The sequence below is a fragment of the Rhinolophus sinicus genome, chromosome 17 (assembly GCF_057876585.1).
Source record: "Rhinolophus sinicus isolate RSI-liver-muscle chromosome 17, RSI-T2T, whole genome shotgun sequence".
NCBI classification, from domain to species: domain Eukaryota; kingdom Metazoa; phylum Chordata; class Mammalia; order Chiroptera; family Rhinolophidae; genus Rhinolophus; species Rhinolophus sinicus.
In genome coordinates, this window is record NC_142517.1 from 49,757,970 (window position 1) to 49,784,306 (window position 26,337).

At 44.9% G+C, this 26,337-nt stretch overlaps 1 protein-coding gene across 10 annotated transcripts in view; it reads right to left on the bottom strand.

The window, feature by feature from the left end:
• Positions 1–26,337, bottom strand: part of DGKG (diacylglycerol kinase gamma) — a 197,702-nt gene that overhangs the window by 20,025 nt on the left and 151,340 nt on the right. For 9 of the 10 annotated variants that reach the window (XM_019735850.3, XM_019735845.3, XM_074329136.2 and 6 more), the window contains 3 exons: positions 25,196–25,373; positions 3,604–3,724; positions 1,696–1,756 (listed from right to left, as the gene is read on the bottom strand). In XM_019735850.3, coding sequence (XP_019591409.3) covers positions 1,696–1,756; positions 3,604–3,724; positions 25,196–25,373 — 360 coding nt within the window. The remainder of the gene's footprint in view (positions 1–1,695; positions 1,757–3,603; positions 3,725–25,195; positions 25,374–26,337) is intronic. The other variant, XM_074329156.2, reaches the window with a different exon arrangement.

Sequence of the window (26,337 nt, forward strand, 5' to 3'; positions counted from 1 at the left end):
TAACCCTGCCAGAACCTTGGTCTTGAACTTCTAGCTTCCAGAACTGTGAGAAAATAAATTTCTGTTTAAGCCACCCAATCTATGGTGTTTAGTTATCGTAGCCTGAGCAAACTAGTATACCCTGACATATAGATTTCCCTGGACCATAAAATCACTGGGTCACAAATGTTTTCATAGTGAGTTGTAATCTCTGAAGGGTGGCATGGAGAGAGGGTGGGGGTGGGGTTAAGAGGAGTATTTGGTTATTTCAAAAACCAGTGCTTGGATTTAGGGAAATGGCAATCCTATTTTCAGTTATCACTGAACCAGGTGGGAGAGCTTGATTTGTTCCAGGTTTTGTTTTTTAGGAGACAGGAAGAGCTTGTTATTGATTTTTCTCAATTCAGCGCCATCAAAATTATAAGTAGTAGCAGTTTCCTCTATCTCTCCTAATTCTAACAAGGTGGCAAGCTATTTTTAGTTTTTACTATATTGTGTTTTCTTTTTCTTAGTCTTCATAGAAACAGAAGATTGAGGTAAGATTTTATGGGAAAAAATTCTGCTTTTGATAATTTTTATTGAAGATGCCATCTCTAGAGTCTCTGTTTCTAGAGACCAGTTTATACTTTGTAGAAGTTATATGGAACAAAGAGTTATAGGAATATACCTATAATTCAGGCTCAATAGAAATCTCATGAAAACCATTTCCCTAGTAGAAGACAACTTGATGTTCTGAAGGGCTCAAAGTAGTAGGTTTTTGAAGAATTATCTGAATACTCCATTAGAACGAGGACGCATAGAAACATTAACCTTTGTTTTTTGAGATTTGTACACTCACAATAGCATAGAGAATATTACTAATGGAATATCCTGGTGAACACTCTAGGCCCTGACCACAAGGACAGTGGTTTCTCCTCACTACAGAGTTTCTAGCTAGGTTTCTAACAGAGAAGGAACTAAGAAGGAAGGATGCATGGCTCCCGTAGTCGTGCTAAATGGAGAGCTAATGTAGGTATGGTGAGTCAGGAAATGAGGATGGCCCCTTTATTTTCATTTGTTCAGTTATTTCTTCACTGTTCAACAAATATTTTTGTGCAACTATTAGAAAACCAGGCACAGTGTCAGATGCTGGGTGAATACCATAAACAAAATTGGTAACTCACGTGGTTACCCTATTAGTGACATTTTCAGGTAGGTCCTCAGAGCTGTGGTGCACCCAAGGTGTAGTGTGTCTGGACACTGTGGGAATCCTCCCCCAGGGGATCCAGTGGTCCCAGTGACTGGATGGAAGTTCTAGGGTAAGGATGCAGATCTGGCTTCCACATAAAGAAGCACTTTCTAACAATTAGACTTGTTTATCAGGAGAACAGTCTTCCTTTTTGGGTGGTAAGTTCCCTGCCACTGGAATGATTCAAGCTAAGGCTCTCAAGGACACTGCAGAAGTCTCTGAGGAAATGTGAGCTCTTTGAAGATGGGTCTATGTCTCATTTAATTTTGGAACTGGTGCCTCACAATGCCTGACGCATAGCAGGTATTCAATAAAATCTTGGCAGGTAAGTGAATGGATGGATGAATGAAGTGGAAAAGAGGCTACAAATAGATGATCTCTCAAAGCCTCTGCAACTCTGAGATTCAGCAATTTCACATTCAGTCAGTGCCCAAAAGGGGCCCAAAAGGAAGCTTCTCACCCTCAGCTCAAAGACTGGCAAAACTCACCGTGCAAGGTGGCTGCATCCAGGGCTCTCCATCCACTTGCATTGGCAGCAGCTTGTTCGTTCTGGAATACCGGGAACCAAGAAAACGCAGTAAACTTCTTGGAATCAGAATCAGGGTTGTCGCCACGAGGGAAACAAGTGGGAAGACCGTATCTGCCCATCTAAGACTCTCATGGGGGCTTGTTAAAAATAGATTTTTGAACCCCCTCAAGAATTGAAGCTGGGGCCAGGTACAGGAATCTGCGTTTTAGTAAGTACTATGGGTGATTCTCCCCATTGGTAGGAGGAGAGGAGAGGAGAAAGTGTTGCTTTCTGGCTTGGGACAAGGTTTGTTTGGCATATGGATTGTTAAAAGGAGAGAGACAATGTATTCTGACTTCCTTCTGTAAAGGAGTTGTGAATATATACTACTTCACCTTTGGGACAAAAGGCAGGTCCTTTCCGAGGCCTCTGGTCTGGCACCACCCACTGGCCAGGAAGCCCTCACCTGGTATTGCCCTGTTTTTGAAATTATAAAATGAGGGAGGCAAGCTGTGTTTTAATGTAGATGATTCTCTGACTGATTCTGAGGGTATTTAGTAACAAAAAAAATAAACCTAATAATGAAACAAATAATAAGAGGAGAGAGTGGATTCTGCTTTGGGGGCTGAGGAGCGTATCTGGAAAATGCCCAGGAGGATGAGGTTCCTGGCTCACCCCCTCTGTTTCTATCTGGGAACAGGTCTACTGAACATGAAGAAAAGCCCTCCCTCTTGTTGTATGTGGCTTTTTGATTCCTCTGGGATTGAGATGTTATGATGTTCTCTGTGGTCTACATAAGTTATGGCAGAGATGTGCTGACTGGACCTACTCAGTATTCGTCATGCAGAATGGACAGGAAAGGAAGTACAGAGATTAATCTGGACAACAGGGGTCCCAGCACAACAGCCCAGAGAGAAAGAGGAGCAAGGCTTTGGGGGAATAATAGAAAACACAGAGAAGACACCAAGAAGGAACGAAGCAACGGGGTTAGTGGGATAGACCTTCAGCTAAGACACATCAGGGAACAAGCTCTGGCGACCTTTCTGAGGGATGTAGGGGAGTGTCAAGAGCAATTTCCCTAAATGCGCTCTGAGGACACACTTGCCCAAGGCAAGAGGTTCTGGGGGAGAAGGGTTCTGTGGTCAAATTACTTGGTAAAACTGTATGCTGTGGTCTCCTCTAGGAGATCCCCAAAACACACTGATAGATTTTATCTGTAGAAATTGAATGGGAAGAGGAAAGGAATAGACTTCTGAAATAATCAGTTGGAGAAGAATCTGATTAGTTGCATTGATTAAACAGAAGCAACCCAAATCAGCGGGTCCTCTCCTTTAGACTCTTTCTTTGCCATGAACCTGCAGTCACTGATCTGTGTGGTATGGTCCATACGCTCAAGAGTCATCATCCTCTTGGTCCACTATGACAGATTTGCTGATGTTGATGGTTTAGTTCTACAAAGGTATATAGGAAATAGTATTTCTAAGGCCACCATCCAAGAATAAGCGGAGCAGAAAACTCAGTTTTTGTCAGCGTGTACCCTCCGGTACACATCTAACATTTTAATTTGTAAAGCTGAAAAAGGCAAGGAGGTGGACCTCTGATTCTCTAGACCTCATAATCTCAACACTCCTGTTTAGAGCATTTCACCAATTCATTCCAAGAAAACAGCCAGTTGGTTGTGGTGGACCCTGTAGTTGATGTCCTGGCTGGTTGCATTATATCTAGTTTGGGAAATGGTCTCCAAAGACATCCTTTATAAACGTTATCAAGTTTCAGTCCCCCACTCTCCCTGCGCTGAAATCCAAAGATGGCGTCCTAGTTTGTTGTCTGTAAAAATATTAAGGGAGTTTGAGAGACTTGGAGGCTGCTGGGTAATGAGGAAGCATACCTGATGGTGACAGAAGAGCACTGGGCCAGCCTTCTGCCTGCACTCTTCAAGCCAGTGTAGATCTGCCCCATTTCCATGGCTCCCTCTAGCCCCACCACTTCAAGAAGCTGGTCACTGAGGTCTGCAGAGTGAGACAATCAAAAGCAGTGCATACACATCTGTCTGTTCCTCAGGCTGGTTTTGGCCAGAAGATCTAATCTCTACATGGCCAACCCAGATCTATCAATATCCCTTCGTCTCCCACCAAACAGCATTTTCATACTCATTCTGAATAGGGAGTTTCTTCAAAGATCACTAAATGTACCTTTTCGTGAACAGAAACCCAGTTCTAGTGAAAAAAGGTTTTGATTCAGAGCATTAATATGCATCTAATGAATAGGTTGGCATATCAAGAAGCTTCTTCAGGGCTCAGCCTGGTGGCTCAGGCGGTTGAAGCTCCGTGTTCCTAACTCCGAAGGCTGCCGGTTCGATTCCCACATGGACCAGTGGGCTCTCAACCACAAGGTTGCCAGTTCAATTCCTAAAGTCCCACAAGGGATGGTGGGCTCCGCCCCCTGCAACTAAGATTGAACACGGCACCTTGAGCTGAGCTGCCTCCCGGATGGCTCAGTTGGTTGGAGTGCGTCCTCTCAATCACAAGGTTGCCAGTTCGACTCCCGCAAGGGATGGTGGGCTGTGCCCCCTGCAACTAGCAACGGCAACTGGACCTGGAGCTGAGCTGCGCCCTCCACAACTAAGATTGAAAGGACAACAACTTGACTTGGAAAAAAGTCCTGGAAGTACACACTGTTCCCCAATAGGGTCCTGTTCCCTTTCCCCAATAAAAAATTCTTAAAAAAAAAAAAAAAAATAGTGAAGATAACTTAAAAAAAAAAAAAGCTTCTTCAAATGCAGAGTAACATAAATGATGAACCAGCTATGTCTGAAATTATTTTCAAGATGAAGATACATTGGATTGGGATTAATATAGGAAGGAATGTTGACGAAGGTCATTATCCGTAGCTGGATCAAATTTCTTTTCTCTGAATGTCTGAATAACAACTTGGCCCTACTGACGATGACTGATGGTTAATTAATCTCAATTTTGGCCTGTGGTAAGCCAGTGGTGAGCCAACCTCCTTGGACATCCTTGGGGAAATCAGTGACCTCTTTAAGGACACCAGGTGCCTAATCTGAGCCAAGGAAAAGGATATTTCACCTACACCAGATTATTCTTGGTCCACAGTAGAAAAAGAGGAACAGAAAATATGAATCTCAGGCTCAGAGTCACATAGTATCAATGCCCTCCCACAGTTACTTCTGAGTTAACACTTGGAAAAGGTCCTTTATTTCAAAGTTCCTGAGGCTTAGATTGTATCTGCTCAATTTCTTGTGAAAGCAATGGCAGGATTAAGGTTTGATGTTGGGCCCAAGACTCACTTTTATAACACAACTCTTACTTATTTAAAACAGAAGCAAAACAAAAAGGCATATTCATTAAAAACTCCCCTTCCTTTGCCTACTAAGGCAAAGGTACTTTTCTCATAGATTGCAGCTAATCACTAACATTCTATTAATATTCACAAACTAGAAAATTGTGCCTATATTAATGCTTTTGCTTATTTGACAGATGGCTTCTGTCTTCCTGGTATATTGTAATAGTGTTTGTTAAGATTGGCAAGGAGATATTTGGGTTTGTCTTTACTTTTTTGTTTAGATGTCTAACTATCGTTTAAAAAACATGCTCTTGATGGATGTATTTCTAATGCAAACAGTTAAACAAACCATGGGGCTGACCACAAATGTGTCAACATTGTTACAGTCTAACCTACCCATGATCAAGGATGAACATCAACTGCCAACAGATACAAAGACTGAATTAGTTTTTCTGTGACAAGTATATAGCTTTCTCCCTCTCCATCCATCCACACTCCCATTCTCCTCCTTTTTTTCTTTAACCACATCTGTGAAAAGATACTGTCTCCTTAAAGTCTCCATCTCATTTGGACTTGGAACAAGAAGCCATGAAAGGGCAATGTTTGTTTAGGAGAATGCTCCAGGCTCTCTTTAAGGAGTTTGGATCCAATAAACAACATATGTCTAAACCTCTCATCACTTAATTAGTTCCCTTCTTACCATAGAGCATTGAATAACCATTGGGTAATCTTAGCTTACTGTGTCATTTTAATAGTGTCTGTGAAATCAACATGGGTCATGAATGAAAGAGGGAGGGAGGGAAAGAGCGAGGGAAGGAGGAAGAGAGAGAGAGAGAGAGAGAGAGAGAGAGAGAGAGAGAGAGAGAGAGAGAGAGAGAGAGAGATACTGTGTTTCCCCACAAATAAGACCTAACTGGACAATCAGCTCTAATGTGTCTTTTGGAGCAAAAATTAATATAAGACCCAGTATTATATTATATTATACCCGGTCTTATAGTAAAATAAGAACAGGTCTTATATTAATTTTTGCTCCAAAAGACACATCAGAGCTGATTGTCTGGCTAGGTCTTTTTTTGGGGGGAAACATGGTATGAGGGAAAAGACTAGAGGCAAGGGGAGGAGGAGAAGGAGGAGAAGAGGGAAAAGGCAGGAGAGAAATATATAGAGTGTGTCTAAGGGTGGGAGAACTATACTGGGCAGGACAAGGGAAGAGAAAAGAGAAGCAGAACTTTTTAGAAGTTTCTTCAGTGGCATAGAGACAGATGTCTTACAAAATGCTCTTTGTGCCAGTTTTGGTATCTTACAGAGCGGTGATAGCTCAATGTTTTTCCTCCTTGAAACACTCCCTGGTAACAAGGTGTTCTGAGAAGCAGAGGACTTAATGGACTCAAGTGTTTCAGCTTTTACAATGTCTTGGTCTTTTAACAGATTTTCCCGTTGAATGGCTTTGACTCTCAAGTTGTTATCACTTCCCACACATTACCTTGCTTCCTGGCTCTAGAAGAGGAGTAATGAAGGCTGATCTCATCAGCATGGTGGGTGTGTGGGAGGTGGGGGCTTGCACAAATGTGGGGCTGAGAAGATAAAGGCCGGGGAAGGGGCTAGGATCTGGGTGCACTTTTTGCTCTTTTGCCTTTGAATTTGTATTCAAAGAGGCTAGGATGACTTCTGTCTACTACCAAAGGAAGACTTGACTATGCTTCTATTTCTCTACCATTGTCTAACTGATCTTCCTTTCCACTTTCTAGAATGTACCAGGGAGTTCTGAGGTAAAAAAAAAAAAAAAAAAAGTCCATTTAACTTTGTTTCCCAAACTTATTGGACCATGAGACTCTTCTTCTGTGTGAAACCTATAAACAGTCCATGGTAGTGTCCTTTGGAACACACTTTGGGAAATTCTGGCATCACTTAATTCCCTCTACTTTTTCTAGCACAGAGGTACTTATACATAAATTAAATTTTGGAGTTAAAATGAAACAGAACAGAATGCAAGTCAATATCCAGGCACACAGAACAGTTAATGTTCAGAACCTGATCCAGAGTCCAGGATTAGGACATCTGGCATGCTACGTGTCTGTTTCACCTTAGGTACCAGTGATTCAGAGTGTGGTTTTGGCAATTCATATCACCTCCATATTGTCTTTATACTCTTCAACTCATTAGTATTTAAGATGGAGTTTCCGTGCACCTTAGTAAAATAGGAATTAATTTATTCACTCATTTATTTATTCAAAAGTTACTGAGTAGCACCCAAATGCCACACACTCTGTTAAGAACTGAGGATACAAAATATTCTACTCTTGCAGGATTCTTGGCCAAGAAGAAGAAAAAGTGTTAGGTGTAGGAAATGCAAGTAACGAAACTATATAAACAAGGAAGCCTGAATAACTGATTCTGACTGGGCAAGATATGGAAGGAAGGTGTCACTGACATTTAAAGAAGGTCAAGGTAATTTGCTGGGCTAAGAAGGAGAAGGAAGAGGGACATTCCAGGGACAGAACGATCATGTGTAGTATTGGATAAGTCACAGGATACAGAAAGAAATTCATTTAGCAATAAACCCACTTGGCAATTTCATTGGAAAATATAAAAAAATATTTCTACCTACAGAGAATTACTGTCCAGAGATTCTTTCTTGACACAACTATAAAAAGAGGGTCTCTGGGCAGGGCACGAGCTTGTTGCCACCACAGAGTGAGGCTTTTCAGCACTGGTCTCAGTCACAAAGCCTGTGTAGTGCTTTGTGGGCAGTGAACACTTAATATACACTCTCTGAGAAAGAAAACAGGTGAAGATAGAAATGGAAAAAGGAGAACGTGGACACAGAGGAGGAACAGCCAGGAGGACACCAACAGCATTTCCGATTTGGCCTACTAGATTCAGTCTCCACTACGCAATTTTATAAATGCACATCTGGTCATGTCATCCCATACCAAAAATCCTCCAGTGGCACCAATCGTAACACCAAGTGCTGGGAAGAGAAGGTGAAATGTACATTCGTTCACACCTATGAAGAGAATAGAAGCTGCCAGAAAACTTTTTGGAAAGAAACTTTCGTACTGCTGATTTGTTCATTTCTTTCTTGATATTGATCATAGAATCTAAGCTCATACAAATATGAACATTGTGGCATCATTTATAGCACAGGCATACCTTGTTGTATTGTGCTTTGCTTTATTGACCTTTTTACAAATTGAAGGCAAGACCCTCCACCAGCAAAAATGTTATGACTCGCTTTATTGCAATACATGCTTTGTGTGGTTGTCTGGAACCTAACCCACACTACCTCAGAGGTACAGAGGTATGCCTCGAGTGAAATCTCCTCCTCTCCCATTTTCATTTGTATGAACATGGTTAAATTATATGGTGTCCGTATGGCAGAGTTTTATGCTGCCATTAAAATATTTACAGAATTTCAAAAACATAAATATGTATACATTATAATGTTAAGTGTGAAGGAAGGATATAAACTTATTTATACAACATGCTCTCAACTATGTAAGAATATGCAGAGGAGAAAAGAACAGATTGCTCTAAAATCTTAACAGTGGTGAGTTCTGGGTAATTAGGTTAAAGACGATTGTTATTTTGTACTTGATATTTTTCTAGGTGTTTCATATTTTCTGTAAGTATGTATTAATGTTATAATTTAAAAAGTCATTATAAGAAAACCTATCAACTACTCTTTATACTTGTAAAGATGGTATAAACTCCCTGGCTTGATGCCCAGGACCCATCGCAATCTGGCGAGAGGCTGCCTGTGCAGTTTTATTTCCCGACACTGAAGGCCAGGTACCTGCGTCAGGCATACACAACAACACATAGTTCCCCAGGTAAACCCTCTTGTTTCCCTCCTTTGTGCCACTGCATATGCTATACCTCTGCTTGAAAAGCCCTCTTCCACTTTTTACTGTCCATCAAAAATTCAGCTGAAGTGTCATCAACTTCAAGAAACCTCCCTGGACTTCCATGTCTGCAGTTTGATTGAGATAGTCCTCAAACTTTCCCAGGTAGATATGGTCAAAGGAAGAACCAGGGGCTGGGTGTCTCAGCTGTGGGCAAGAGATGCTTGCAATAATTACTGTACCATAGGGTCTAGTTTGACGAGGGAAGGATAGCAAGGACTGGATGAAAAGGGAAAAGGCAAGTAAGAGACGTGATGAGTTTTAGGAGCAGGTGTTCTGAGACAATAGGAGAAAGAGGGTTGGAAAGAGGTGCTGTGAGCTGCATTAGTACATGACAAGTTAGTTCCACCTGTGTTCCCAGTGGTGAGCAGCAGAAGGGTGGTGATGCGGATTAGAATCAAGGAGACGTGAGGCAAGTTTAGTGGTTCCTAAACTTTGCTGCATGTTAGAAGTACAGCAGGTCCTCAAATAGCATCATTTTGTTCAACGTTGTTTTGTTGTAACGTTGCTGAGATGCCATAGTAACTAAACTCTTGTTTATTTCAATTAGCCTGTGGTGAAATGGGTTTCGTTTTATGTCATTTTGCTTAAAGTCACAGAGCCTGTCGATAAGTACGGACTTATTGTTTACCTGGGGAGCTTTTACTAACAATGAGGCCCAGGTTGCACCGATACCAGTTAAATCAGAATGTGTGGGCCTGGGAGCTGGGCATCACTATTTGTTGGTAAAGCTTCCGAAATGCAGCACAGTTTGGGAGACCGCTGGGCTAGGCTATTGGGTGGATCATCCCCATTGGCCAGTGGTTCTCAAAGTGCAGCCTTGAAGCAGCAGCAGCAGTATCACCTGGGAACTTGTTAGAGATGCAAATCCTCAGGCCCCACCCCAGACCCACTGAGTCAGAAACTCCTGAGAGGAGCCCAGCAGTCTGTGTTCTAACAAGCCCTCTGGAAGATTCTCAGGAATGCTCAAGTTTAAGAACTTGAGCCTTAGGCAATAAAACTGCCCCAAACATATGCAGGAGTTGGAGTGAAAAGGAGTATCAACAAGTTACTTCCTGACTGTTTTGATCGAGAGCTTCTTCACTTGAAAATTAGGAATTAGGAATAATAATACTGACCTCAAAGTCTGGTTAGGAGATTAAATGGCAGAGCTGTATGTGAAAGAGTGGGCACTAAAAATTCGTTAGTTTCACTTTCCTTTTCTGCCACATTCACCCTGACAACTGCCAACAATCTACACGTAGTTGTCTATCCATCTTCTTAGAGCTGGTACAAACCACAATATTTGGGATAAAATATTTTTAAAAAGTCTTCCATGTTCCTCATAGCTTCACACCTCCGTGGAGAGGCTGCCAATCCAGGTAAGCTTTAGATTCAGTTGGCATCCGTCTTCCCTGATTCTGCTCCTTTGCCTACTTCTTTGATCTCAACAGCCCCATTTTCCTTTTTTTTTTTTTAGTTCTGCCTGCTGTCGGGAGGAGAGGTTGGAGCTCAATACTGATAAGTAAAGGCTGGCAGAGCTTTCATATTTAAGGGGCACATCTGATCTGTCCACTCCCCTCTTCAGACCCTTCCATAGCTCTGGAAGTCCAGGGGACGATGTCTTAGTTCCTTAGGCAAGCGTGCAAGATCACCGTGCAGGGTCTGGCCCAGTTCCCTGCACAGGTACCCCTTTGGCTGGAGCATTCCCCTTTACCCTCCTGGGATACCCCAGGCACCAGGCTTCTTGCTTCGCCTGTGTTTAGATGGTGGATCTCACCCATGACAACTGTTTCTGTCATATCACTCTCCCAAGTCCATTGAGAGTTGAAGGCAGGGCTGTGTCCTTGTTTTGTTTAGCTTTGCATCCCTAGCAACTAGCCTAGCTCTTGGTGTACAGAAGGCTCCCAATAAATGTTTCTTGAATAAACTGAATAAAATACATGCTTTAGGGCCAAAGACCTTGACAGGTTTGGCCTGAAAGAGGAAAAAGATAATGATTATAATAATAATAATAAATGACAGCAACAACAACAATAACCACTACATGCCTTAGATTGAACCAGATAATGCGCTTTCCATGAATTAACTCATTTAATCTGCGTGTAACAGATAACGATGACCCAGTCTGGTTTGTGCCTTTCTCCCTTAATGCATAATGTTTATGTTCATTCTCATCTTGGCTGCTGGTTCACATTAATGAAAATTCAGTCACTTAAGTTGCAAAGGGAACTCAGGATATTTGGGTGTCATGATTTAGGCTCCTTGTTTGCGGTGACCTAGGGAAGCACGGGAGATCCTTACCCTAAACAGGATGGCTTGCTACTCTCAATCCCATTTCCTCCTCCGTCAGCACTTTTGGGGGTAGGTCTGAAAGCTGCAACAGCCCAGCCCAGGAAATCAGGCACCCTTCCCTGGAGGTGCTGAAACCCTGACGATGTGATGGCACCAGAGGGTCTCTGAACCATCCCACCATAGTGTTGAGGAAGCCTACCCTCTACCCTTAGGCAGCTGTGTCATATAATAAAACCTGTGGACACTGTCCCTTTACCTGGGTTACAACAGCACAGGTGAACTGAGATGTTAGGTGTCATTGCTTTGGGCTGGAATCCTACCACTTCAGTGGGTAATTCTAGTTGGCTAATGCTGATCTGAAGCTCTTGCCAGCAGGAGTATATGTCTGATTAATTAGAAATGAAAAAAGAAATGTGTCACTACTCAGTAAATGGCCTCTGATAGACAAATATGAAGTCACAGGGGTAAAAGGAGAAGCTGAGAAACTCTGCACGTCTTCTTGAGTTTGGGGCTAACAGCTTAATCACTGTGTCCATATAGGGCAGTTTGTTTACTTTGAGACGGTTGGTTTGCTAGGCCCACAGGTTGCGTTGCTTAAACAGCACAAATTTGTTTTCTCTCAGTTTTGGGGGCTGGAAGGCCAAGGTCAAGGTGCAGGCAGGGTTGGTTTCCTCTGAGGCCTCTCTCCTTGGTTTGCAGATGGCCGCTCTTCACATATGCACATAAATCCATGGTGTCTCTGTGTGTCCAAATTTCCTCTTCTTATAAGGACACCGATCCAATTGGATTGGGGCCCACCATAACTGCTTCGTTTTAACGAAATCACCTGTTTAATGGCCTTATTTTCAAACATCAGATTCTGAGGTACTGGTGATTAGGGCTTGAACACGTGAATTTGGGGGGAGGGACGAAATTCCCTGTATGTCCCTGTCTATAACAGGGACAATAATAAAACCTACTTCACAGGTTATTTTGAGGACAAAAGAGATAAAGAACGTGAAGGTGTTCTATAAATAGCAATTAGTAATGTCCTTATCACGGTGCTGCTGAGAAGCTAACACGCACTAGGGCTGTGTGGGACCTTTCTCCTCTCTTCAGAAAGGAAGGAGGCAAGCCCAGCTCTGCCTTGTGGTGGGGCCAGGTTCAGTCTCCACAGTCTAGACAGGTGAGTGTAGCTGGCAGGCCTCTCTCAGACTCGGCCTGCCAAGGCTGTGGCAGGCATCACGTTAGGCTCTTTTCCTGCCTCCAAATTTCCATGGAGATGGGCCACGTGCCCTTGGCGGCTCAGGCACCCAAAGCCCAACAAAGCTGGGCACTGATCAGCTCGCCTAAGCTTCCCACTGGGTCTGGTCGGTGCAGATGAAAGATTGCTCCTGGCTAAAGAGCTTCAAAGCCAGCTTAGAAGCTCGGCAGGCTAAAAATAACCTGGGGGTGGAGAGAGGGAAAGAACCCCCAAAGGCTGTTACTTGATCTTCTGAAGGGGAGGGGTCTTTGTGGTTTCCTTGGGCAGAAAAGATGGGTAAGGAAGGAAGGCTGTACCCGGCCAAACAAGATCTCCCCACCTGCCATGCTCCCACTTGGCCTCTCAAAGCACCAGGTCCTCAGGTATCCCAGTCTTAACTAACCTGAAGAATAATCTATGCCCAATGCTTTCCCTAGAGAGCCTAACTCAGACACAGGATAGAGGGCTCAAAGCACACACGCAGGAGGACTCATCCCCTGGCGTTCTGTAAACACAACATAAACAATGTGCTCCTGCGACAAGCTGTGAAGCATAGACCGTGGGCTGTGGACAGGCTTACGTCTGAAACCGACTGCTTGACACTCACTAGTTTCATTACCTTGGAAGAAGTCACTTAGCTTCTCTGTCTTTTATCTGGGAAATGGAGATATAATAGCGCACTTGGCAGGGCTGTGTGAGGCTCAGAAGTCATGCTGTCAAGTGCCCTGCATAGAGAGCACACACCAGGCCCTCGAGAAATGGCTGCTGTTATGTTTCCTTAGAAAAGGGCGTCCTCAGAAAATTCTGATTTTGCTATAGTAAGTGCATGGTCTTCTGCAGATGGTAATCAATGTAACCCAGAGAAGGCAGTGCAGGAGGAAGGGGTGGGAAAGAGATGGAGGAGGAGGAAGGGGAGGAGAAGAGGGTGCTGAGGAAGAACAGGTATTGTGACCTGGAGATTTTAGGGTGACTGCTCCTCCTGGCACGGAAAGCATCCCTATTCGTACTTCTTTTACTCCAAAGCATGGAGGAGACTCAGCTTTTTATTTGGAAATGAGTTGCTTTTCTTTTCCTGCATGTGTACAGGTGCATGCGTGTGCGTGTGTGCCTGTGTGTGATACAATCCCACATCAGAGTTGCCTTCCCTTGTTCCTGGGCTGAGCAATGAAGGAGCAGAGAAGGATCCGGAGCTCTTTCCAGCATGGTTTTGACACCCCTGTTCCAGCTGGGCACCCCGTCTAAGGGGAGTTGTCTGGGTGCCCTGCCTTCATTATACTGGCTCACAGGTTTCTTCTATGCAGGGGTCTGTGAAGCTCCATCAGGGCACAGAAGTGGCCAAAGGGCATTGAGTGATCTTGGACGCTGGATAATCCAGGTGGAAACAGGTAGGAAGAAGAACCAGCAAGAGCCTCTGTTATCTGAGGAGGAGTGAGGCTGCAGGGTCAGAGGGAGAGGGAATGCACTGGCCCAGCAGGCGGGGCCTGGGATTTTGGTCTCTGCTCTGGCTACCTGGTTGTGTAACCTTGGGGAAGTCACTTCCCTCCTGAACGCCGCCATATTCCCTGATTGTGGGTTGGGGCATTCTATCCTTAAGGTCTGTTTGAGCTCTTCCAACAACGGCAGTGGAGACTGGATTTCCTGACTGTCTGGGTCAAGAGCAGCTTGGCAGCGCTCCTCATGCTGTGCAGTGTTCAGTGCAACCCCACACTGAGGCGAGTGCTGGCTCACGGTAACCATTGTTGGTTCCTAAAAGCCTGCTTGAGCGGTGGGGCGGGGAGGCAAGAGTAGCTCCTCCATCCGGGGTGGCTGTCTCCTTCGGGGTTAGGCAGGGCTCTGAGGAACGTTCTGTACGTTGCGGAGGGGGCTTCTAAACCTCTCTCTGCTTCAGGGTCAGGTGCTTCGGAAGGGGACAGGCAGCGTGCTGGGGGAGTTGTGTGGTGGGGAATTTCTCAGGAAGACAGGATCTCTTGGAAGTGGCTCTGAAGTGAGAGTCTAACAACATCATGCTGTGAAGGAAAACCACGGGGGGGTGTCTTATAGGACCTGGGAGGCAGTGGAGCTACAGGGAATCTTGACCTGGTGGTCCCAATGAGGACATGAAGTCAATGACCATTACTGGGCACAGACTCTAGGCCAGGCCTAGAGCTTTACAATGGTCATGGCTTTTAATTGCTGTGGCAACTCTGTTAGGTAGAAACTATTATCCCAATACAAACAACAACAACAACAACAAAATCTTGAGGCTTGGAAAGATGGAGGAACTTGCCTAATATTACAAAGCTAGTATGTGGTAAAGCTGGAATTCAAACCAAGGCCTGACTTCAAAAATAATCTCAGAATAAAGAACTCAAGGCAGAGACAAAGTGTCTTAAAGTGATAGGGCATTTGAAGGCAGGGAAGTGAGCTTGGTGTGGGGTGAGCCTCATGTCAACTCCTCTCAGGGAAGACTCCTCGGCAACCCAATCCTATTAAGTAGAATGCTGAGTTTCTTGACTTAAAGGCAAAACACTAGTTGGTGTATTATCTGGTGTTATTTTGCCAACTGAGCTTAAGAAGCTGCAATTCCAGGGGCGGCCGGTAACGTCAGTTGGTTAGAGCGTGGTGCCGCTAACAATAAGGCTGCTGGTTCGATCCCCACATGGGCCACTGTGAGCTGCGCCCTCCACAACTAGATTGAAACAACTACTTGACTTGGAGCTGATGGGTCCTGGAAAAACACACTTAAAATAAACAAAAGTTAAAAAAAAAAAAAAAAAAGAAAGAAGCTGCAATTCCAGGCACAGCGTATATAATAAAATAAAATCAATCAGTGGTGATATTTTCTAGTTCAACTGAAACCGGATTCTCAGGCATGACACACACAGAGGTCTACACCAACCAAACGAACCACAGCTCAGGGAGATGCACACACCACCCACCTGCCCCAGAAAGGCAAAGCTAGAGGAGAGTTGCAGTCAGAAGGGATTTTTTTCTGGCTGTGGGGTCAGGATCAGCCAGAAAGGGGGCGGTGGGGGGAGGGTATTGTGGTGTGCATAGAAAGAACGCCATGTTTGGAATTCTAGAACTTGGCTCTAGTCCCAGATCCACCAATTAGTGTGGCCTTGGACAGGTCAATTAACCTCCCTGGGCCTCATCTTTCTAATTATAAAGTATCTCTGCAGGGGATTAAAATAAGATGATGAATGTAAAATATTTCCAGCATCTAGTGCTAAATTCAAGTAGGTGCTTAACAAACGTTGAATGAATTGGCCTGAAAATGGGAAGAGATGGGTGCTGGCAGCATGCTGGAGGTGGAAAAGACACAGGCCCCTGTTTAAGAGCATCCATTCTGGGAACAGAAGCTGCTGGCAACGGGAAGGGGTTTGTGTGTGGAGGCAGACAGGAGAAGGGTAGAAGCTGGGACTCTGCAGGCTGATTGCTGGGGAGGGAGTAATCACTCATGTGGCAGTGTCTCCTTTGTTTGTCTCCTACTTCCTATTGGCTTTGTCCATTCTTCCCTTTGGGTCACTGACTCCCAGTTCAAGGCCTTCGAGTTGTAAGTCTGCCTTCTGCATCAGCCTCCTAATTGGCCTCCTTGATGCTAGTTCCTTTCCTTTTCCTCCACTCTCACATCCTATTGCTCCTAGCCTAAAACCCTTCATCTCTTCCTGTTATTCAAAGGATCATGTACAAATTCCATGGCCTTCCCTTTTGCTACTTCCACGTGCTAGTTCCCTGGCCCATGTTCCCCTTCTCTCATTCCCTGTCTTTTCAAATCCTTTCCAGCTTCAAGTGTTAGCACACAGAACACGCTATCTTATTCATCCATCCACCCAATATTTATGGATCACCTCCTAGGTGCATGCACAATGCTGGGCAGCTGGGGGTAGAGTGCCTGAGGAGGCCCCTCCTCTTCTTGCCTCCCACACCCTTACGATAACTCCGTTTCTGCTGCTCCATGCTGCTTGCCTCTCATGCCAGTATTAACACGATTGTTCTACTTGTATTTTCTATAGGTATACTGTGAACTACTGCAGGGCTAGACCACGTTGCACTCTTGCTTGCATCCTCTAAGCACCTGGAGCACTGTAGATACTTGAAGGCAGGCTGGAATCTAGGCTCTATTGTGTATTGTCTGTGTGTTTTTAAGCCCATTAGTCTCAGTGTCCTCGGCCATAAAATGGATTAAATAATTAAACATGCAGCAAGCTTGGCCCATAAGGAAGTGCTCGGCAAATAACAGCCCAGTACATATTTACTGATTAACTAAGAAGATGGAACACTTCTTGCACAAATTAGAAACAGATCAAGGACACTAACATTCACGCTGTTAGAGCATGTGGCCAGCATGGAGTTTTGCTGTGGGCTGGGTCTTAGGAGGCACCTGATATTACACAGCTAAAAAGTTGCTCTAGGGGAACAGGAGCTGGTGTGTGGGCCAAGATGGGGCAAGCACAAGAGGGAAAAAAATCTCAGACCTGCCGAAGAGCCAGTCCAGAAGTTTCTTTTGCATGTGAAAAATGAAAAATGTCTCTATGGTTCTATTTTAAGCAGCAATCCTAAGGCAGGAATTAAGTTGGAGTTTAACTCCAGCTTGAATCTGTGTGAGCAAGTTTCCCTCCTGCAGATGCTGGGCAGCTGCTGAGGCACACTGCCTACCACGCTAGCCCCTCCCAGGTCGTGGGGAAGGAGGGTGTAGTGTGAGTTTGGGTACTCTTGATTTAGAAGGCAGCTGAAGAACAATGAATAATTGCTTTGTTTTGAATTTCCAGTGAATTTGAGCTGGGTCAGGGCCGACCAGAAATGGGGAGGCTGGGTTGGGTACTGTGGTGTGTATAGAATGAACTCCATGTTTGAAATACTAGGACTTGGGCTCTAGTCCCAGATCTACGAATTCTTGTGACCTTGGATAGGTCAATTAACTTCCCTGGGCCTCATTCTTCTAATGCATAAAGTTTCTTCCTGGTATTCTTAGGGGGAGCAGCCGGCCCACCAGGGAAGTGCTCCTCAAACTTTAGTACGCATGCAATCGTCATGGGATCGTGTTGAAACACAGATTTAGCTGCAGCACATCTGGCCTGGGACTTGGGAGTCTGCACTTCCGATGCTCACAGGTGATGCCAGTGTTGCTGGGTATGGGCTACAGGAGGTTCTAGTGCAAGGATTGGCCAACCATGGTGCAAGGGCCAAATTCAGCCTGCTGATTGGCTGTGTAAATAAAGTTCTGTGGGCACACAGCCACGCCCACTGGTTTCTGTATTGTCTATGGCTGCTTTCACTCTAAGTGGACAGAGTCGAATAGTTGCTTCAGAGACTGTATGGGACCACAAAGCCTAACTAGTTTAATAGTTATTAGGTGGCCCTTTACAGAAAAAGCCGGCCAGTCCCTGCTCTAACGAACCGAGGGCTGGCCTGTGTGAGCTACGGGACCTACATTTCAGTCTTACTTGGGCCAAAGGCAAGCTGCCTCACCTTGCTGGTTCTCACTTTGCTCATCTAGAGGATAAAATGATCTCTGAATTTCTAAAAGACCTGTGACTCTGGGATGTCAGGACTACACAGAAAACATCCTAATTTCCATACAAACAAGCATTTGAGAGCCAGGTTGGGTGGCCTTCATTTGGAAGCATACCTGGTCTAAAACATACCTGGTCTAACAGGCAGAATCCAGCAGGCAGCCCCAGCTGGATGCCACAAGAGCAATTGCCTGATACAGTCAGCTGGGAATAGACAAGAGTTTAGGAGACGGGAAGAGTGAGAACAGGAGGCAGACAGGGGGCAGACATCCTAGGCTCTTGTACAGCTGATGTTGACATAGGGGCCCTGGGACATTGTGCACCAGCCTCACACACACAAATTCCGTATTGCTGAGAGTCCAACGCAAACACGATTCCCTAACTCACCACTCCACATGCCCCTGATGCTGGTACTTTGGGTCAACTGATATTAACAAGCCTATTCTAGGTCTCAGAGACTCTGCCACGCACAGGGATATAGAAGGGATGATGACACTTGGACTCCCTGAGGAGCTCTCAGTCAAGGGGGAGAGACACATGTCAATACATAATTATAGAAGAGTTCCGTGAGCCACCTGTGAGGGGAAACGCACGACTCTGGGTCTCTAGCTTGGGCAACAGGTGATGCCATTAACAAGGCAGGGCATGTGGGGAGGGACAGTGGGCCTTAGAGAAGGGGAGGTGTGTAAAGAAGGGAAAGATGCCTCCTTTGGGGCATGTTGATTTCAACGCAGCCACTTGAAGGACTGAATGACAAAGCTGTGATTTCCTGTGAAAAGCAAAGCAGTCTCTCTGTAGGCCTGCAAGCATTTAAGAGGAATGATGTATGTGTTGCTGTGCTTACTTCCCAGAGCTGAGAGGACTCCCAGTGCACACGCCCCCCACCCAAAGATCCCCAGGCTCTTCAGGGGGCACTTGCCTTACCCTATCTTAGCCCCCAGGAGAGAACTGGGCCAGAAATACCCTTGAGAAATGCACTTTTTAGGAATGTTTCTATTTGCTCTCGACCCAAATGATCAGTAAGTGCCTGACTGTGGCTCACCGACTGTCCTGATTGGATCTCCACCAAACGGGAATATTGGGAACCTACAACCCTGGACATCTAAACTGAACAGGTCACTTTCTGTTATGGTTTCATACAAGTGGAAAGAAATCCCTGAGACACCATGAACTCATGTTCTCCCAATTATTTTGTTGTTTCCTCTGAGCTATAGGCACCCGCCTGGGAGTGTGACTCTGAGATGGCTAGATGGAATCCCTTTCCCTTGCTCTGGGATTCAGGGTATGGTTCATACAATGAGTGAAAATCCATAGGGGCACAGTACACAGGTAGACTGAGTCACGTGTGCCCTGCAAAGTAGTTGAGTCAACTGACTTTGAAGCAGGAGGGTTTTCCCCTTCCTGGGCAAGGCCTTGGCATCTGTGAAGCAGATTTGATGACGGTATGCATTTGCCAGCAGGGAGCCTGTGTGAGTGCCTGCTCAGTTACTTTGAGTACCAGGCTAGCAAGGCACACTTGTGAGCTGCTCTCTGGCCAGATGGCCTTGCTGGAGTCCTGGGTAGCCATGTGCCTCTCCTTAGCACTTATCACAGACCTAATTATATGCCTATCTGTTGGATCATTGTATTGAGGCCTGGCTCCTACACTCCCTAATGGCTACAGGGACCATGTCTGTTTTTGCTCATTACTGTTACCTGGTGCCTGGATAGGTGCTTCATAGGGGTGTGTTGAATAAATGACAGAAAGCCTATCCCCACTGCTAGGAAATAGACTCAAAGGGTGCATTCTACCAATGGTGTCTGTCTCCTTGTCTTTATTTACCAAGAATTGCAAAAATTATTACCTAGCGAAGGTCTGGGGAGATTTTGCCCTCTCCGTTTAGAATCTTGTCTAGGACACCCTGTTTACAGTTCAAGTGGGATTGACTAAGAAGTCATTCAGAGGAATGTTGCTTCAGTATCAGATAGCCAGAGGGGCAAGGTGTAGGTGCCAAAACCTCAATGCTGCTGGCTCAAGGCTGAAGGCTGCATTGGGGGCAGATATGAGCCTCAGTGAAGAGTATAAGAGAATATGTAGGAAGTCTCTTCATTCATATCTAAGGTGGGGCCAGAGGAAAACAATGGCAGAGCTGTCCAGCTCTTCACTCCCCAGCCTTGTGGGGAGTGGTCCAGCTTTGTGCCACGCTCTTGGTGCTCCACCTGGATTAAAGACTTGGCACCCTGACCCTCACCTTGCTTCACTGGATAGCTAACTCAGGTGGTAACCCCCACATTGGCAGCAACAGCCAAACACACGGAGGCACAGTGCTAACAAATAACCCTAGAGTTACAGGTTGTTAGAGCTACAGGTAACTTAAAGAAAATCTAGACCAAATTCTTGAAGCAGAGGTCAAGAGAGTAAAATTCTAAATTTGGCCCCTTTCTTATCTAATACTAAATACTCATCACCTTCCAGTTGTCACTTAACAATAATTCTTATTGCTATTGATCAAGTGCTTACCACGTTCCAGGAACTCTGCTAAGTGCTCTACATGGATGATCTCATTTAACCCTCACACGATGCTGAGGAAGAGAGACTACAATTGTTTCCATTTTACAACAATTGTTCAATAGAGAGGTTCAGTGACTCAACCAATGTCACGTGGTGGGTGGTGGGACGCCCTGGGCCTTCTAACTTCTAGTTCAAGGTTCAGTCCCTTACTTCACACTGACTGCCAACTACAAGTCCTCTAAGCTATATTTGAATTACTTATATGAAAATAGCTGGCGTATCTCGTACTTTCCAAATGACTTTCTAATGTTTCCATGAAACGAAATTTCCAGCCTCACTAATACTCACATATAACTCTTTATGAGACTATTTTTTCCCCCAAGATTTTTCACTCAGTGCCTGTTCCTGTCCAACTCCAGAATCTACTGCCCACTGTGCTAGAAGACCAAAGGCAAGATCCCTTCCCTTTCCCTCCAACAAACATTTCTGTAAAACCACGTGAGCCAGGTAGGGAACTAGGTTTTGAAGGGAAAACAAGGATGAGCACATGCTCCCCATTTTCCAGGTACTGGTAGGAGGAAGATATGATGAGGACACGTCTGCCTATGAAATCAGGGCAACCCAGAACCAGTGTACTGTCAAGACAGGAGGCAAAATTACGTGCCCTGGGAATTCAGAGGCTGGACTTACTTCTATCGATCCAACAAGCTTTTTTATCCATAGGCTCCAGGAAGGAGATGGCCCTTGAGGTAGGCCTTGCCGGAGGAGCAGCATTTCAACAAGTATATGTGGAGCCTTGCCTGGATTGGGTCATAAACACTTGCCACTTTCTGGGTGCCTGGCTTGTGCAATATGCACAGTAGGACCTCAAATAAATTTTCTAGTTGGATAGTAGCCACTTGGGGCTAGCCTAGGAATCATGGGCTTGGTTCTGCTGCCATCACTGGACATAAATCACATGAGTCCTACCTCTCCTCTGGGCCTCTGTTTTTCTCCAATGTGAAACACGGGCATGGATGGGAGTGGGTCTAACCTTGCTCGTGGGTTTCTGGTTAGAATTACATTAAGTTAATATACGCAAAACTATTTGCAAGCCAAAATGAAATAAACACAATGAGACTATCTGTCACTATTTTCATTGGTGTTGTAAAAACTAAAAAGAACCCAATGCCCCTGTAATTTCTCATTGATCCAACAACCTTTTTTTGACTAACTATACTGGCTCAGGTACTGGGAATACAAAGATGACCTACATCCAGCCTCCATCCTTGAAATCTGAGAGGCCTAGGAAAGGAGACAGTAGATACAGGACAATTGATGGTATGAGCTTAATGTGCTAGGACAAAGTCTGGGCTGGAGCTTGACAGGAGCTCTGCTCTTTCTTAGTGACAGTGCATGTACATGCCAGTGCTAACGATAACTTCAAAATCAGGAATCAACTGGTATGCTGCAGCATAAAATAGAATTAAAGAGGAGGGGAAATTTTTTTAAAAAAGTTTGAACTTATGCTGTGTTGCAGGCACTTTCACATCCATCATCTTCGTAAAAAGCTAGGTATTATTATACCCATTTTATAGATGAGGAAGCTGAAGCTCAGGGAGGTGGGGTAACTTCTCAAGGTTTATAAAACTATAAGGTGTAAAGTCTAAATGTAAACACAGGTCATTCAACTGCTTGGTGTTTTCCCCGATACCCCTATTGCCTTCTAATTAGCCAACTTCTTATAGACTTCATTCCATGCTAACTTGAACCACCTTCTTTCTTGGATTGCTTTTCCAAGGGGAAAGACTGCTTTTTGATGAGAGAAATTGGACAGCAACCCCTTCTATTGTCATTTCCTCTTCTCCCTCATCTCCAATCCCAATGAAATTGTCAAGGAAGAAATGAAACGCTTGCAGAGAGAGAGCCCTCCCTTCTCAGCTGCTGGCCTATAAATTGTAGGACAAAACACACTGAAAGAAGGAAGAAGCTTGCCATACAATTCTGTTCAAGGAATCTACCTAGACCAAAACCTGGCCACACCTTAACGTTGTGGAGACATAAAGAACCTATGGTCTATAGGAAGCTATATGATTGTCAAACTTGCCTATTTTTTTTATAGATAATGAAAATTGAAACCCAAGAAGGTGAAGCGACTTGCCCAACATCACAGATTAGTGAGAGGCAGAGTCTGGACTGGAATCCAGGTCTCTTGACTCCCAGACCAATGCTTTTCTACTAAAATAGGCTCTTTAGCTTTTCCCCGTTAACATCTCAACTTACATGAGATCATCGCCCTTTTTAAAAGAAAGCTCAATGTTGGTGTCTCTGCAAAGGCCAGAAGCCAGGGGCCCCTTCTCAGCCTCCACTCTGATCAGCTCATATCCTCCAAAGAACAGGAAGCAGTTTCATTTTTAGCTCTGAAAGAACATTCGAGGGGTGTAAATGGGGCATCTGAGGAAGAGAGTTCCTCTACATGATGGTCAAGAGCGATCAGCAGACACATTACTCTTGCTTGAAGGGGAAGGTATATGGTCAGACATGTAAGGGGAAGATGCAGGCTGTCCTTGAGTCCTAATGAGAACATGTCCTTAGCAAGAGCTTTCCCAAGCGGCTGGGTTGGGGGAGGGGGAGATTCTCCCGATTCTGTTCCAATGGAGCTTGACGTCAGCGTGGGGGTTAGGATAGGAGCACCAGGGTGGGAAAGTTTTCAGGAACTTTCTACAATCTCCAATGCTTCCCCCACCCACTGCTAGTACCCACAACTTCCCCTGCCAAGGGAGGAAGGAGGAACACATTATTCAGTTTAATAATTTATACAAATTGAAAAGTTTACTGTGTGAAATAAAGGGGACTTAAGAGGGCAACAAATAATTAAAAATTTCTGAGTCCTCTCTTAAAGGGAAGAGGTGTAGAGATGACACCTCTTGTTGACCTCGCCTTGGAATATAACAATCTGGTTGTCTAATAGATGGGTGTGAAATAAGCAAGTAACCCTTCCCTTAGACAACAGTCAGCCAAGTTTTGTCTCCTTTTACTGGTGGGATCACATCCAATCTTAATACTAACAGCCTGGGACATCCAAAAACACAGACCCAGATTCACCGACATTTGTCTATGTCAGCGATTTTGCAAACCTAGCAGCGCATCAGAGTCATCTGGGGAGCTCATTACCAGAAGCCAACCCAGAGCTTAATTAGACAGATCTGGGCTAGGGCCTAGGAATCTTCATTTACAGCAAGCAGGACAGGTTTAAGAACAAATGATCTGGTTCAACGCCATCCATTTAGCTATGAAAATTTTACATATGATCCTGGTTTAACAGCAAAGAAAATTGGAAAAAGTAGGTTAATGGCAGCACATGGACTCGAACTCAGTCCCCTGCCACCTGGTGTGGTGTCTTGCCAGTGACCTCACACATGGTTTCTCTCCTCTAGCTCACCAGCCCATTGAACACCTGAGCATCAATGGGGCCCTTTCCTCCAATCCCAGAGGAGTCAGGGCTGCCAGGAGCTCTGACTGAATTCCCACTTCACTGGTGGAAATGGCTGGTAAGGGGTAGAGGTGACGGTAGTGTTGAGGGTATTCTCAGAAAGCTGTGTTCTGTATCCTGGTAGGTTAGACGGGGAAGGCACAGCTGATGGCTTCTAAAGCACACTAACTCATTGTTCCCGGCAGAAAGAATAGTGGGTTCATGGAAGCAGCCTGCTGTGTTAGAGGAGCCAAGGGGAGTGAGGGGGGAGTGGACAATGAAGTCTTGGAGGTAAGGGGAGGCCAGACCACCCGAGGGCCTCAAGGCCACATGAAGATCTTTGGCTTTTACTCGGAGCCACTGCAGGATTTGGAGCAGGAGTGTGGCATAATCTGACACATTTTTGCAGGGCTACTCTGATACAGTGGTGGGAACAGACTGTGTAGGGCAGGGGTACAAGCAGGAAATTCAGTTAGGAGGATTTGCTGTAATCCAAGGGGACAGAGGATGGTAGTTGAGACCAAGGTGGTAGGAATGCAGCGGTGAGAAGTGGGTGGATATTTTACTTTTAAAAGTAAAGCGAACAGATTTTCTGATAAGTTGGATGTGAGATGTGAGATAAAAGGAGGAGTCAAGGATGATGCCAAGTGCTTTGGCTCCAGCAACCGGCAGGTTGGAGTTATCAATTGAGATGGAGAAGGCTGTGGGTGGAGAAGGTTTGGGGGAGGGACATCAGCAGTTCAGTTTTGGACATGCTGAGTCATCAGCATCACGTGGTATTTGAATAAAGTCTCACCACTAGATGAGGTCATCAAGGAAGTGAGTACAAACAGAAAAGAGAAGAGGGTCCTGGCATGAAGAGGTTAGAGAGAAGATGAACAGTCAGCAAAAGAGGCTGAGAAAGAGTGACCAGTAGGGTAGGAGGAAAACCAGGAACGTGTGGCGTCCTAGAAGCCAAGTATATTCCAGGAAGAGGGAGTGATCAATTGGGTGAAGTGAGAGCAAGGTTGAGAATTGACTGTTAGATTTAGTTATTGAAAGACACTGGTAACTTTGACAGGAGCAACATTTGGCTCCTGACATCATGGTGTCCCGCAGTTGGACTACTGACTGTCGTTTAGGGCTCCCTTATTGCTAATTTTCTCTTCTCAATTAGGTTGTACACTCGGCAACATCAGGGATGACAAGTCAGCATATCCTCCGAGCAATCGATCCTTGTCAGGCTGGAGGGCTTTCCAGAGCCTGCTCTAGGCCTTGATACAGTTTGTTAATAGACCCACCTGAATACCCCTCCCCCTAGGGCACTGATCTAGAGCAATTTTGCACATGCCTGGCTTACCTTGGATGCAGAATTTCAGTTCCTTGGGGTCAGTGACGACCTTCCTGCTTTCCCGGATCACAGCCCGGTTCTTCTTGGTTTCTCCCCAGAGATTGGTGCCACCATACATGCTGGGAATGTTGAGAATGGCAATGCCTTCAAGGAAGATGTTACTCAGGTCCACCCCAACTCCGTCACACTGGTAGGCAGGAGAAAAGGTCCTGTTAGTGTTCTCAGTGTATCCCAACATAAGGTGCAGTGTGTGTGTGTGAGTGTGTGTGTGTGTTGGGGGTTCTCCTCATGAAGGATGTGATGGGCCCTCAGCCCCAAGCCTGACAAAGCTCCAGGGACCCTCTATAGGTGTAGAAGTGCTTTAGGGATGGTTCATAAGACAACTGCAAACCTGTTCTCCAGTCCACCCTCATTATCATTAATTCTGTCCCTTTCTAACCACTGTGAAGAGTTGGTAGGACACTGAGTTCAGAGCCTAACACATAGTAGATTCTCAACAATGACAGAAAAGTTTCATTTACCACTTCTGATTTTATCCCTTCTGTGAAAGCACCAGACTTTAAGACTGAAAGGCTTTCAGAATTTGCCTGTTTCGCATATCTGTATCGTAAGTGCAATTTTGGCATACATGCTTGCTGATGTAGCACAGTTTCTTTATCTAATCTCTACCACCCGCATCCCGCCAGGTACAAAAGGCCAGAAGGCTTGAATTTGTCTGTCTCACATATAAAGCCAGCCCACTTTGCCATAATGTTTACCAACACAGCAAGAAATATATTATCTCTGGTCCTTGTTTGTGAGGATTTTAGGTAGTTTACTTCATTTACAGAAGAAAAAACTGGACTCAGAGAGGTTAGCTAAGTTAACGAAGATTGCACAGCTGATAAATAACAGAGCAGGGTTTCTAAACTGGGGAATTTGACTACAAAGCCCAAGCTCTTCATCTTGCTTATTGTGAGGCAGGTTGAATCAAAAGCATTCAACCAAAATCCATGGTCTTCAAGGTTACCTACAAATCCAAACTTCGAGAGATTTATCAATAGAGGAGGAATAGAAAAGCAGGGCTGGTTGCCATATTGGTTTACCTCCTGACTTCTCTGATGCTTTTAATTTATGGTATCTTATCCCCATGACTTGTTTTTCCAATTACA